Source organism: Danio rerio, chromosome 19, assembly GCF_052040795.2.
Source record: "Danio rerio strain M-AB ecotype USA chromosome 19, GRCz13ab, whole genome shotgun sequence".
Classification (NCBI taxonomy): Eukaryota; Metazoa; Chordata; class Actinopteri; order Cypriniformes; family Danionidae; genus Danio; species Danio rerio.
Genome location: NC_141039.2, coordinates 509,176 through 524,283, shown reverse-complemented (window position 1 = coordinate 524,283; position 15,108 = coordinate 509,176). Strand labels below are relative to the sequence as shown.

The 15,108-nt window shown below is 37.9% G+C and overlaps 2 protein-coding genes across 3 annotated transcripts; both read right to left on the bottom strand.

Annotated features, from left to right (window-relative positions):
* Window positions 1-3,221: 3,221 nt before the first annotated feature.
* On the bottom strand, window positions 3,222-7,560 carry mcl1a (MCL1 apoptosis regulator, BCL2 family member a). Its single transcript, NM_131599.1, is given in 3 exon segments — window positions 3,222-3,797; window positions 4,977-5,227; window positions 7,153-7,560. Coding segments are annotated over 3 exon segments (768 nt in total). The 5' UTR covers window positions 7,553-7,560; the 3' UTR covers window positions 3,222-3,680.
* A 2,829-nt stretch (window positions 7,561-10,389) lies between these two features.
* ensaa (endosulfine alpha a) lies at window positions 10,390-14,768 on the bottom strand. 2 transcript variants are annotated; one of them, XM_087294862.2, is made up of 3 exons: window positions 14,582-14,768; window positions 13,524-13,646; window positions 10,390-12,804 (listed from the first exon to the last, which is right to left on the bottom strand). In XM_087294862.2, the coding sequence occupies exons 1-3, from the start codon at window positions 14,630-14,632 to the stop codon at window positions 12,634-12,636; spliced, it is 345 nt and encodes a 114-aa protein (XP_087150988.2). In that variant the 5' UTR covers window positions 14,633-14,768; the 3' UTR covers window positions 10,390-12,633.
* Window positions 14,769-15,108: the final 340 nt, after the last annotated feature.

Here is a 15,108-nt window from a genome sequence, read left to right as displayed (position 1 = left end):
GATACAGCGGAGAGTGTGGGGCGGTTGCAACACTTCTTGCATTTCCTTCAGCTTCTCAGTTTTGTGGAGACCTTAAAATTTAGCATAATAAACCCACATCTATCAGACACCCACTCTCATTGCTAGAATATGAGTACACATGAGAATATATTCAATTCAATATAATTAATCTTTATTTGTACAGCGCTTTTACAATGCAGATTGTGTCAAAGCAGCTTCACATAGAAGATCATAGTAAATGTAAACAGTGCTCAGAGTTTAGGTTCAGTTCAGTGTGTTTTAATATTCACTGCTGAGAGTCCAAACACTGAAGAGCAAATCCATCAGTGTGCAGCTCTACAGATCCCGAATCATGCAAGCCAGTGGCGACAGCGGAGGAACAAACTTCACCAATTGACCAAAGTGAAGACTTAAAAAACCTGGAGAGAAACCAGGCTCAGTTAGGCATGACCATTTCTCCTCTGGTCAAACGTCTTGTGCAGAGCTGCAGTCTAGGCGCTGGAGGCTGGAGAAAGCTGGTCATCAGCGAAGACTCGTCTGACCCTGGGGCGTCTCATGCTCTCCACTCCTCCATGTCCACCACAGCAGCTGCTCAGGATACGGCCTGGTCCAGGATTGTGGAAACCTTGAAATCATCTCTTCACAGGTCTTGGATCGAATCATTGGCGCTGGATAATCTTTGGGGGCCTCGGGATGAGTATCCCCAGGTGGACATAGAGAATAATTAGCGTAGCTGCTGTTCATAGTGTATATAAACTAGATGGAGAAACCTGCATGGAGCACATTCATGTATCATACCGCTAAGTCAGGGGTCACCAATCCTGGTCCTGGAGGGTCGATGTTCCTGCAGGGTTTAACTCCATCACAACTCACATCCAACACACCTGCCTGAATGTTTCAAGTATACCTAGCAAGAGCTTGATTAGCTTGTTAAGGTGTGTTTGATCATGGTTGGAGCTAAAATCTGCAGCACACCGGCCCTCCAGGAACAAGTTTGGTGACCCCTGCGCTAAGTGTTGCACTGAGTGTATGCTTTACTAAACATATAGGCCTTTAATTTAGTTTTGAACTGCGAGAGTGAGCCTCAGACATTATCAGGAAGGCTATTCCAGAGTTTAGGAGCCATAAATGAGAAGGCTCGACCTCCTTTACTCGACTCTGCTATTCTAGCCCTACTGAAAAAAACAGCCTAAACCAGCCTAGGCTGGTTGGCTGGTTTTAGAGGGGTTAGCTGGTCAGGCTGGGAGATGACCAGCTAAAACCAGCTTGGCCAGCCTAGCCAGGCTGGGAGCCCAGCCAAAACCAGCTATGTCCAGCTTAAACCAGGCTGGTCAAGCTGGTTTTAGCTGGATTTAGCTGGTCATTTTCCAGCCTGACCAGCTAAGACCAAGCTGGAAATGGCTGGAAACCAGCCTGGAAATGGCCAAAACCCCTCTAAAACCAGCCTGGTCGACCAGCTAAAACCAGCCAAGCTGGATTTTTCAGCAGGGAGGTATTACCAGAAGCCCTGAGTTTTGAGATCTGAAAGAGCGAGTTGAACTGTAGCGAAAGAGAAGGTTAGATAAACAGGAGCTCGATTATTTAAAGCTTTATAGGTAAGAAGCAATATTTTTAAAATTCAATACGGAACTTAACTGCCAGTGTAAGGAGTATAACATTGGGCTGATATGATCATATTTTGTAGACCTGGTAGGAACTATGGCAGCTGCATTTTGTAGCTGAAGTTTGTTAATAGAGGATGCTGGGCAGCCAGCGATCAGAGCATTACAGTAATCCAGACTAGAGCTCATAAAAGCATAGAGTAGCGAGGGTTAGGGCTCAAACACCCTTTAGATTATTTATAAGAACTTTCAGAACATTAACATACCTTATTGTGGCCTGTGCCTTTAATGCTGGTTCTCCCCGCACACCATTCCCATCTGCCTGTCAGAGTGTGCCTCAGTCTCCGCCCCTGCTGCGTCAGATAAACAGCACAGTGACAGACATGAAGGAAACAGAACTTACATAATGACTGTGAAAAACACTACAGTAACAACTTTACCACTGATTATTTGATGTGTAGTTAATTTAAGCTTTCCCGCATTGAGTCACACATAATGTTGTTACAGAGTTTGGAGACATGTTAATACGTGGCTGTCAATCAATTCGGTGGGTCGGGGAACCGCATTCCTACATCATGTTGCGGTGGGCCTCAAAATAGGAGGGATTTGGATCCAATTTTAACATCAGGAAATGTAAAAAAATAGAGACTTATAGTTTATATCACCGCCAGTATGACTGTGGACACACTATACCTGCTCACAGTTCAGTCCAAACAGCTGACAAAAGATGATCTTCATCATAGGTGCCCTTTAAAATATAACAATAAAAAACACTTGATAACATCAGCCTGGATCTGCTTTTGGTAAACAGACTGAACCTAAATTGGTTAAAAACTTCATATAAGCTCAGACTAGTAAAAGAGCAAGCAACAAACACATTTGGTCAATTATCAGAGCCACAAAATGATGAACACTAATGCTGTGATGCGATTTTTCCACTTGTTTCTGCATTAATCTATTTATTCGACATCTATTCAGGTTTACAGTTTTGCATATTTGTTTGCATTTTATTGTGGGTATTCGGCTGCGGTTTGGGATTTCCACCGTCGAAACAGAAGAGCTCAGTTCTCTTTTACTTTTGATATTAAAAGGAAACTCCCGACTCATGGCCTGAAGGTCAGACAGACTCCTCTATAAGGGGCCGTTCACACTACTCAGCCAATCACTTCAAGACTTTCAGTTTTCTTCTGATGAACAGAAAGCAAGACAACGACCTTGGAACATCCCTTGTATATTATCCCCTAGTAAGCCAATCATCATACTGCTCTATAAAACATCTTATTTTCTGTTCATCAGGGTTTAAAAGCACTCAAATGAGGATTTAATTGAATTGTTTTAGCTAAAAATCCTTTCAAATCATCGTTTACAGAAACTCTTGTCGATCTACTTTTGATTCCAGAAATCAAATGCAGAGAAATAATTTGGTAAAGATAATTATTTTAGTTTATACTTATATCTTGGGAGTAATTGAGGTAAAGTTGGTTTTATTTTCATACATTCCTTCACTTTTAAACAATAAATAAACTTGACATGCTCACTATAAAGTTTACCCAAAGCTACTTTGAATATTCGGTCTTAATTAGCATGCAAGTATGACATCAAAACAAAACCGTGAACATGTTGTGCATTGATAGCCATTGGCTAATTTTATTATTTCTCAATTTAGAGTTCTTTTCTGAACTGAATACGTCTGAATGTGCAGATATACCAAACAACTTCACTCTGAGCGTAGCTTTGTTGACTAAATGGCGCATGCGCGACTCTTACCCTTGTGTGCGATCTGGTGCTTCACGAGAATATTGCCGTGAAACAGAAACTCCAGTAGATTTACACATCAACAATGACCAATACACATGAAATCAAACAATGCAGACAAATGAGTAGGTAAAGATAGTTCTTTTATTATAAAAATAAAACCAATGTTCTTATTCTCTTGACCGACGGCGAGCCCAATCGTGTGCTGCGAGTGAGCGGGGCTCAGGTCAGTACAGCGGCGCAGGGGAAGATTCTCTTTGTAACACTTCTAAGCGCCTCGGTGAGAGCAGAGCGAAGAAAAGTCCCATGATCCTCTGCTTTCTCTCACCGGATGAGGAAGGCCAGACCGGCACCGATACCGGCACATCCGACCAGCGCCAAAAGACCATGACGGACAACAGACTCTACATCCTCCTGGTGGAAAAACTCCACAAACCCATGCTGAGGAGAAACAGAGCGGGAACGTCAGTAATGGAGACTCTAGTCAAGCTGCTATTGCTCTTCACATTAACTGAAGCACATCAGATTCACTGAAATACCAATTTAAGAACGATAAACATTACGCTCCAGAAATAAATGCACATATTGGCATTTACAGATGCACAAACTGAAACGGAAGCATCGGTTTCCCAAAAAAAAAACCCCATTTAATTATATTACAATAAAATAAAATGGATAAGATCGCGAAAAACTAATTGAGTTATGCTTCATTTTGTACTTATTTAGCAATTTTTCATTTACAAATCAAATCAGACCAATTTAAAATGACGATTTTAGGTGTGAACAATAATAAGATAGAGATTTTTGTGAATTATTTGAATTATTGGAGCAATATCAGATGCAAAACAACAGAGTGTGCAGCAGAAATTGATAAATAAATGACAAGATGTGACTAAACTCACTGATTGACTCTCCATTAAAGCTTTACTATGACTAAAATGTGTATTAGCTGTGCATTAATGGTGTACAAGTAAAGCCCATGCATGTTGTCAAGGTTTAGAGGATGATTATAGTTTTAGTTGACGGAGATGTCGTCATTTCACAACAGTTTTCCACCGTCACTAACAAAATAATGCTCAATCATTACACAGACTTGTAATGGAAACAAGTGTACAGATGAGCTTAATGGTGGTTTATCTGCCCGATACATGAGCTTTGGAGATCAGTGTCACTGCTGAATGAACTCACGTGTGTGTGTGTGTGTGTGTTCAAACACACGAGAACAGCACTGAATTATGCAACTGAAGAAATACAAGCTGTTCCTATCTCCTGTGAGTGAGATTTTCCTCTCAGACAGACATTAGCAATGGTAATGTGCGTGAGGTGTTGGGATAATCTGAGCAGCTGACGTCAGTGTGTGTGTGTGTGTGTGTGTGTGTGTGTGTGTGTGTGTGTGTGTGTGTGTTTAACATCATCATCTACTCCAATTCATGATGAGAACGAGTTTAGTTAAACTACATGATGCTTTTATAAACTATTTATGTTAAAAATGTACAACTACATTGGTTTAAATCAACTCAAAAAGAGTTAAATGAATTAAAATCAATTATAAAGGGGTTCTCCTGATACTGATATATAGGGATAATCGAGATGCTGTGCAGTTTGTGTGGGATTCCTCACCCAGCTCTTGTTTTTGAGGATCCAGTCCTGCTGTTCTGAGGTCAGATATGAGGAGATCTGCTCAGCCACCCTCTCCACACACTGATCCTGCTGGAGCTCCTTCAATCGAGAGCAAACCACGGCCCCGAACGCCACCAGACTCGCGATTCGGCCCCAGTTAGTGACGCCATCTTTAAACATGGTGCTTGCTATACATCTGATGAAGTCCAGAGAGGCCGGCTGAGAGTCCAGCTGAAGACGCTGGATCATTCCTGAAGAAACAAACAACAAAACGTCATGATTGAATACACACACACACACACACACACACACACACACACACACACACACACACACACACACACACACAGTTCCACTTTACCCGCCTCCTTCTGATTGACAGCTCATAACTGGCAGATCATTGGCTGATATACCAATCAGTAATAAAACCCAATTCATCCAACAGAATTGATTTTAACGTTAGTTTATTTAAACTATTGTGAGCTCTGAGGTTGGAAATTCATTGTTACAGGTGATCGTTCACATTAATTCACCTTATTTAACATTGAATAGTGGAACACATGATAAACTACATTACCCATGATGCTCTACAGCGAATTCAACCAATCATATTGCACCATCTTTAGCACCAGTGTAATTAAGTCTTAACTAAATGTAGAAATGTTTTGCAATAAACTTAAATAAATGTTTTTATACGTACAGCCAACACTTTTTATATCTTTTCATCATCTTTAACTCTTAATTGGCAGAATAACCATATATGGTATCTTCATTGACCTTCATTACAATGTAAATTAAATTCGTTAAGTCATGAGTGTCTTGTAATAACCATGTAATAAGAGCATTTTAATGAGTGCCTTAAAAACAGGTACAATTGAATATTCATAATGCTATATAGGATTACAGTTCACAATCAATTAACCAATTAATTTGCAACCTGTTACCTCATTTGCATATTTTAATTAGTTTTTAAATCAAAGTTTGTAATGTTATTGCAAATATGTGGTTTGGTTCAAGCTGCAAAACACGCATACTAAAAAACTTCAATGGAAAAACACTTCCGGGTGTGTTGAGGAAATAACAGGGGTGTGCTGCTTTCCACCGCCCTCTTTTGATTAACTGACAGATCATTGGCTGCTTTAAACAATCGATGATATCGCAATATAAATGTATTTACCTTTGTTTTGTTAGGTAACATTAGAGTAATCGAGTTTTCTGGTGTTAAACGGTTCCAGCTTCCGCCTGTATGGGTCAGTTCCGCCTCTGCTGCTTGCGCCTGATAAGCGGAACTTCTGAGAATCGCAATGACGAACTTTGCGGTTTGACCAGATAAAAAAACCCGAGTGAAAAAAACCTCCTGAAAATCCGAGGGCGAGAAACAAACATTTGCTGACGTCCATTCACCAGAATAAACACAATGCCTCAATTTAAAGGTACAGTTCAGCCCAAATGTGTTATTTACTCACTTTAGAGTGGTTATAAAGCATTATGAGCTTCTGTATTGCATTCAACATAAGTCATAATTTAAAGAAAGCTGAAAACCTGTAACCATAGACTTTCATAGTAGCATAAACAAATACAATGGAAGTCAATGGTTACAGGTTTATTTGAAATGTCTTTGTGTTCATGAAAAAGGAGAAACGAAGACAGGATTGAAACATGTAAATGAAGACTTATTTCATTTCTGGCTTAATTTTCTCTTTAAATAAGTAGAACATGCTAAATAAACTAAAATATAACTAAAAAACCCAACTAAATATAACTAAAGTATACAAACCAAACAAATATAAGTCTTCAGTAAGAGTATTTTATATTTTATGTACAGCCTAAATGAAGTCCCTTTGTGATTGAGGTAAAGTAGGTTTTATATTTGGCACAATGCTTCACTTTTAAACAATAAATAAACTTGACACGCTCACTAAGTTATACAAGTTAGTTCACCCAAAGCTATTTTGAATATTCGGTCTGAATTAGCATGCAAGTATGACGTCAAAACAAAACCGTGAACAGTGTTGTACTTTAATAGCAATTGGCTAATGTTGTGATTTATGAATTCAGAAAAGTAAAATAAATTAAGATTTCATCTGAATGTGCAAATACACCAAACAACTGCACCACAATCACTCTGCGCGTAGCTTTGTTAACTGAAGGGCGGCTGCGCATGCGCGATTCTTACCTTTGTATGCGATCTGGTGCTTCACGAGAATATTGTCGACCACTCGCTTCATCGTCGGTATGGCGTGATGGAGTTTACGGTCTACCGGACACATTCCCGTGTGTGTGCGGTAAAAATCCAATAAGAGCTGCCGAGTATCGCGTTCCAGTTCGGCGTAGTCGAGCTCCTCCGGATCTGGGGTGGTCGGTAGAGATCCGTCTGTCGCAGAAACAAATCGACCGTCCAGCTGCAGCCCCTTCAGGCCGTTTGTACCCGGTCTAAGCCGCTTCAGAGGCGCCTCCTCCTCCTCAGTGTATCCGTCCAGTTCGTCTTCGACGCACGTCTTTAGCGTCGGAGTTTGAACGCCCTGCGCGAAGAAGCTCATCGTGGCCGTTCGCCTAAAATCCAAACTCAGAGCCATATTTCAATCGCTGATTACAAATAGAAGATTAATAAACTTAAAGAGTAAAAGATTAAAACTGAGGCTTCGAAGTGGGTTCACTTAAATGGCGAAGGTTAAGCTTAAGGTTGCCGCTCTTGTTGTTGGTCGACACTCTGAACTGAGTGAAGCGGAAGTAGATGTAAAGCTGACGCTTTTAAAGCTCTTGTCTGGTGTCTTTTCTCCGCCCATGTCCTAATATGGTGTTTCCTCCTCCGTTCTAGAATTTCCACTTCTTGTTCTCGTTTTCTGTTTTCGGCTGGAACAGTTTTCTAGATGTCAGGGTTTTTCTGTAATGTTCTGGTCAAATATGCGGTCATTTTGATGAGCTGATGAGAATATACAGTGTGGAAACAGAGCTGCGTGTATGTGTGTGTGTGTGTGTGTGTGTGTGTGTGTGTGTGTGTGTGAGTCAGACTGGTGAAATAATTAGTCAGTATGAATACTAACACACCCTGGAGAACTTCACACAATGCGTCTGATTGTGTTATCATATGAACTCTACACACACAGACAGTAATTGTATTTTACTGATTACAGTTACATGATGAAAACTGCAGACTGTGTGGCAATCTAAGTTGTTCATTTTCAGGTTTGTATTATGTACAATTTAAACAGTTTTTAGTGTTGGCCAACCAATATTAAAGTTTGTTTTAACTTACTATGTGTGTGTGTGTGTGTTATATATATATATATATATATATATATATATATATATATATATATATATATATATATATATATATATATATATATATATATAATGTGTATGTGATACACAAACATACATTAAAAAAATTAATTATACAAAACTATTAAGTTACATAGAGTTTAAGTCAGAGTTATTACCTCCCTTTGATTTTCTTTTTAAATATTTCCCGAATGATGTTGAACAGATTCAGGAAATGTTCACAGTATGTCTGATAATATTTTTTCTTCTGGAGAAAGTCTTATTTGTTTTATTTCAGCTAGAATAAAATCAGTTTTTAATTTTTTAAAACCTATTTTAAATCAATATTATTAGCCCCTTTAAGATATGTTTCGATAGTCTCCAAAACAAACCACTGTTATACAGTAACTTGCCTAATTACCTTAACTTTATCCTAGTGAAGCCTTTAAATGTCACTTTAAGCTGTGTAGAAGTGTCTTGAAGAATATCTAATGTGCTGTCATCATGGCAAAGAGAAAATAAATCAGTTATTGGAGATGAGTTATTAACTCTATTATGATTAGAAATGCGCTGAAGAAATCTGCTCTCCGTTAAACAGAAATTGAGAAAAATAAATAAACGGGCTAATAATTCAACTTCAACTGTAGATATTTAAATGAATATATAATTTGTTTTATGTATTTGATATCTAAATATAAATATACATTTTCTCAAATATATGTCAGCATGTGTGTATGTTTATGAAGATAATAAATATACACAACACACATATATTATGTCACTTAATCTTGCACAATGCACTAATTTTTAGATAATCTTTCTTAAACATACAAATTTGGGGGAAAATAGCAAAGACAAATAAATATAGGCATATAGGCAACATATAAAATACATTACAGTTTCTCAAGGTTGAAGACTGATAGTTAAAGACTGATAATTAACTTTAACTTTTTAAATTTAATGTAAAAGAAATTATTTAAACACTTGAACAGTGAGAATATACACTTTATTTAATGTTTACTCATCTTATTATGTGCGATTTTAAAACAGATTTTTAGATAACCGGTCTTAAACATACACATTTTTGGGTAAAAAGAGCAAAGATCAAAGACAACGTCGGCTATTCAAGTATTTTATGTCAACATAGAAATGTATTTTTCATTACAACAGAGTTTCTCAAACTATAGGGATGATGAGAAGTGCAGTGAGTGGATTAAATATTTATAATTAGTATTAAGAATTTATAAATGTGATATAAAAACACACTATGTAAGCACTTAAACACTAAAAATATAGGTTTTATTTTATTATTATTATTATGTTTTTACTTACCTGGATGTAATTGAAAACACAAACTGTAAACCCAAATGTTTATTATTATTGAAATGTTAAATTTCTACTTGAAGTTGTTTTTTTTTTTTTTGGAAAGGAAAAAAAAAAAACAAATAAAACAGCTGAAATTACTAAATTATAAATAATTTACTACCATTTAATTGTGTGCACTAAACTGTAATCTGAGCATTAAAAATAAAATTAATATAATTGTCAATAGCGGCCTCTAGTGGACACACACACACACACACACACACACACACACACACACACACACACACACACACACACACACACACACACACACACACACACGCAGTTGTTTATTTACTAAAATATTTACTAGTATGCTTAGTCCCTTTATTAATCAGAGGTCGCTGCAGTGGAATGAATCGCCTATGATTCCAGCAAACATTTTACACAACGGATGCCCTTTCAGCTGCAACCCAGTATTGGGAAGCACACATACACACTAATTCACACACTCATACACTACTACTAGTGTAGTTGATCAGTTCCCCTATAGCGCATGTGTTTGGACTGTGGGGGAAACCGGAGCACCCGGAGGAAACCCACGCCAACATGGGGAGAACATGCAAACTCCTGACCCAGCCAGGTCTCAAACCAGAGACCTTCTTGCTCTAAGGCCACTAGGCTAACCACTGCGCCACCCTTGGTAAGTCTATGTATTTAATTTACATATTGGTATCTTTAAATGCAAATAACCCTTTCTTATTGAGATATAAGAGTGACATACATATATGTCATACACAAGAATGTTGTGATAATCACACGAGCAAAGGAGACCTCAGAGCAGTTAAACGTGATGTAAAAGTTTATTTAAAATACTAGCATAAAATTCTCTGCTCCAATATTCCAGTTTCTAGATCATAAACATATATTTCTGTCACGTCCAGTCATTAATATTAATACATTTACATCTTCCTGCAGCTTCAGAATCAAAATAACACTATATTCTGTGTACAGAAAATAAAGTTAGGACCATCAAGAGCGTTTTATATTATTACACTGTAACTATAAGACTGTTTGAAGTCTATGTGTGCTGATTTATTTATGTCTATTGATCATGATTTATATAATATAGTACATCATTTATATGTTAACGTGGTGTTTGTGCATCAGGGAGTTTTCATGTTTGTAGATTTGAATAAAACTCAGCACATTTTTAACCATGATTTAAAGACCTGAACATCATCATACAGTGAAATGAGTAATAAAGATGAATAACTGAGTAATGCAGTGTTGGAATGATGCTGTGACGAGGGAGGAGGAACAGACATTATTTACAGGAGACTTGTCCAGTCCAGTGATTTAGCAGCTTTAACAAGACCAGCAGCGGGAGTGTGTGTGTGTGTGTGTGTGTGTGTCAGTTTAAATATGTGCTTCTGTGTGTGTGTCAGTATGAATGTGTTTATGTGTGTTTTGTGTGTGTGTGTGATTCCTTCATGTGCTTTTTCAGTTCATAAAGGTGTGTGTTCAGCTCCACACAGTACAGCAAAGCACATAAAGAGAGAGAGAGTGTGTGTGTGTGTGTGATGTGGAGTCCTGTAGGGATGGGCGATATGACCAGAATCTTACATAAGCTTACAGGTAATAATATATATCACAGTATGACATCATCCAGCAAAGTAAACACTTTTGTCTGGAAAAATCAAGAAGAAAACAACTATAATGAGAGAGAAATATCACCGTCAAGCTCAAATCATTCATTCATTCATTTGCCTTTGACTTATTTACCACTGCGGAATGAACTGCCAATTATTGCAGCATAGTTTTACACAGCAGATGCCCTTCCAGCTGCAACCCAGTACTGGGAAACACCCATACACACTCATTCACACACTACGGCCAGTGTAGTTGATCAGTTCCCCTATAGCGCATGTGTTTGGACTGTGGAATAAACCGGAGCACCCGGAGGAAACCCACACCAACACGGGGAGAACATGCAAACTCCACACAGAAACACCAACTGACCCAGCCGAGACTCAAACCAGCGACCTTCTTGCTGTGAGGCGACTGTGTGACATCACTAAGCCACTGTGACGCCCTAAATCATAATAATATTTGATAATTTGTCTGTATTTTTACTGTACTCTGATCAGCCTTGATGAGCAGTGAATGCCTGAGCAGCAGTGTGTTGGCGGAGTGTGTGTGTGTGTGTGTGTTTCTGCATCATGTTTCATGGTTGGCTCATTCAGGATGAATATCGTCACAGCGCCCAGCCCTACACACCCCGACTGATGCATATCTACAGTGTGTGTTTAAGTGTGTGTGTGTGCTGGTTTTGGTGGTTTACGAGGACACACATACATAAAATGACAAGGGTGTGACCTGTAGGTATTACAATGTAGAGGTGGTTTATGAGGACTCGCCTTTCTGTCCTCCTAATTCAAAATGCTTAAAGCTCTGTGAGATGAAAATGAAGTGTTGCAGATGTTCGTGTTCAGGATATCTATAATCTAGTGACAATTCACATTAAGAATCCTCATTAACCACCAAAATCAACATATATATGTGTGTGTGTGTGTGTGTGTGTGTGTGTGTTTGTGTGTGTATACGTCTGTGTGTGTGTATGTGCATGCTTGTGTCTGTGTATATGTTTGTATCTGTGTCTGTCTGTGTATTGTGCCTGTGTGTATGTTTATCTCTGTGTTTGTGTGTATGTGTCTGTCTGTGTGTATGTGTGAGTGTGTGTATATGTCTGTGCTTGTCTGTATCTGTGTTTAAAAGTGTGTGTCTCTGTTTGTCAGTGTGTGTATATGTCTATGTGTTTTTGTATATATATATATGTGTGTTTACAGTATATGTTTGTGTGTTTGTCTCTCTCTGTGTGTGCATTTGTGTCTAAGTTCACGTGTGTGTGTGTCTGTGTGTGTTTCTGTGCATGTGTCTGTCTATGTGTACATGTGTATGTTTGTGCTTGTTTGTATCTGTGTGTGTGTGTGTGTGTATATATATATATATATATATGTGTGTGTGTGTGTGTGTGTGTGTTTGTGTCTGAGTTTAAATATGTGTGTGTATGTGTGTGTGTGTGTGTTTATCCGGCCAGTTTGCTGGTGAGGATGGTGTTTTTCCTCTGAGGAAGGTCCTGTGGTGTGGGAATGTGGTCTCCGGTCACCAGACTCTTCTCGGCTGCGCTCTGCACCACGTGTTTGCTCTTCATCTTCGCCTTCGCCATGTTATAATCGCCCGAATCAAAGTACTTTTGCTGGACACAAGACAGGACCGTTTCACATCATTAATATTTAGATTTTACCTGTGATTTTTAGCATCACAGACATTTTATTTAAGTCACAAGATGCCATAGAAAGCCAAATTTATGACATTAAAAAGCAGAAATCAGATGAAAATTCAGTCACACTTTATATTAAGTGGCCTGAAATATACTGGCCTGAATAATGTACGTGTTACTTGCATTTAAAAACTAAATATTGCTCATAATGTAATGTAGTGTTTGTAATGTATTGCAGAACACTGCTGTTTACATCAATAATGCTTTAGCATCACAGAATCATGAGTTGCTTTTATATTCACATGTTCTTATTCATATGTTTCTTCACTTCTCTAGAGAAGATGCTGTGAATGAACGCTTAATAAATACAGCATTTCTCATTATGATATAACATTATGATAAACGTGGACATTTAAAGCTAATAAAAAGCCTTTTCGTTTTTAAAGTTTTTAAATGTTTAGTCAAACTAAAATTAAAATTACAATCTAAAACAAGCCACATTTGCATTTTTGAATGCACACTTTAGTTAAAATATTAAACAAACTAATGTTAGACAAATGAAAACGAAAGCAAAATTCACATTAACATACAATCAAACTGAAAGTAATACTGGATTAGACATCAAATGTTGACGTATGAAGGTCAAATTTGCTCCTATAATCTTTATTTACAACTTTGCAAAATCATGTCCTCACTCCTTTCTGTAGTCTCTTCATCAGAAAGTCTGAACCGCCGGGTTTGTGTCCCAGACTTGGATATTTGGCCTTCAGTTTGGCCTCTTCGGACAGTATGGGGTTACAGGTCTTCTCTGGAGAATCCTGTAAATACACACATCCGCTCTTCAGTTCACACTGTATGAAATATGGAATCATAAATCAGATTCATCCATATGTGTGTATTTATGTGCAGGTCTATGAGGGCTTAAAACACTTTTAATTTTCTAAATATATTATTGTAAGACACATCTTTCATGCATTCATGCATCATATAAAGCTACTGTTGATTTCACAGCACTACAATGCATATTTTCCCAAAAATGCACTGAACTATAAATATACGGCTTTACAGATTTATTCAAATCTAAATTCTGAACATTATAACATAAGCACATATATTCATACATCATTTTCCTGGTTATATACTACATTTTGTTTGACAAAAATAGTGTTTTTCTGTCAGTTCTAGGCATTTTCTAAATTATGGAGGTATAAAACATTCCCAAAATCCCCTCTAATGTGTCAAAATAAATATATAAACATTCATTTTGAACCATACTTCATTCAGTGTTAAGTTTTCTGTGCTAGAAAGTTATTGAAATGCATATTTTAATATGTAAACATTTTTAAAAATGCATATTACAAAAGCGTTTTGTAATGTAAATGATTAACTGTAGAACTACGTTATGGTTAATATTAGTTATTTCTTTACACTAGTGTTCACCTGCAGAGTCTAAAATCCAACAATATCAACACTAAACAATAGAGGGAACGTGTATGCAGCATAACAACAAACGCCAACCAATGGGAATTCACAATCTGTTTGACTGACAGACTGATCCACCAATCAGAGCGAAAATCTACTCTGAGCGTGGGCGTGATCTCCGCGAGTGACACTCGGGACCTGTTAAATCACGACTCTTTTTATTCCTTACACAACAGCAAATTTCCATTTACGTCAGGGTTTTAAATTGAATGTTTATCTCTAAAGCGTGTCGCGTTTGTGTTCCCCCCCTCATTTATCACAGTAACGGTACCTGCTTCTCTTCAGACTCGAGCTCCAGATCGTCCGGATTCTCTGACATCATTCCCGCAGCACAAACGCTGGAAATAAAGCCGCTCCTCCCTCAATAATAACGCGATTTCGGTGCAGAAACAGCGGAAATTGCAGTATGAATGGAGCAATATTATTCCCTTAACAGCAAAATGGCGAATGACGCATCTGACGTTATCAGGGTGGGCGGGGTCAGAGTGAAGGCGGCCAGTGACAGCGCAGTCTGATTACATAACGCACCTTGCTCATAATAAATGGTTGTTTAAACTGCTTTAAACGCAGGCCTCATCTGACTAAACATGTACAAATATAAAAATTACTAACTCATCAACAGTTCCTGTGAGCTGCTTTGGCACAGAAAGGTGTCAGTTAAATGCGCTTTACCTGCTAACCGCCGCCAGAGGGAGCTGTTGGTCAAAGGATTTATTTATGTACGTATTTATTTATTTATTTATTTATTTGTTTGTTTATTTGTATATTTTTGTTTTTATTAGAGCTTTCAAAATACAC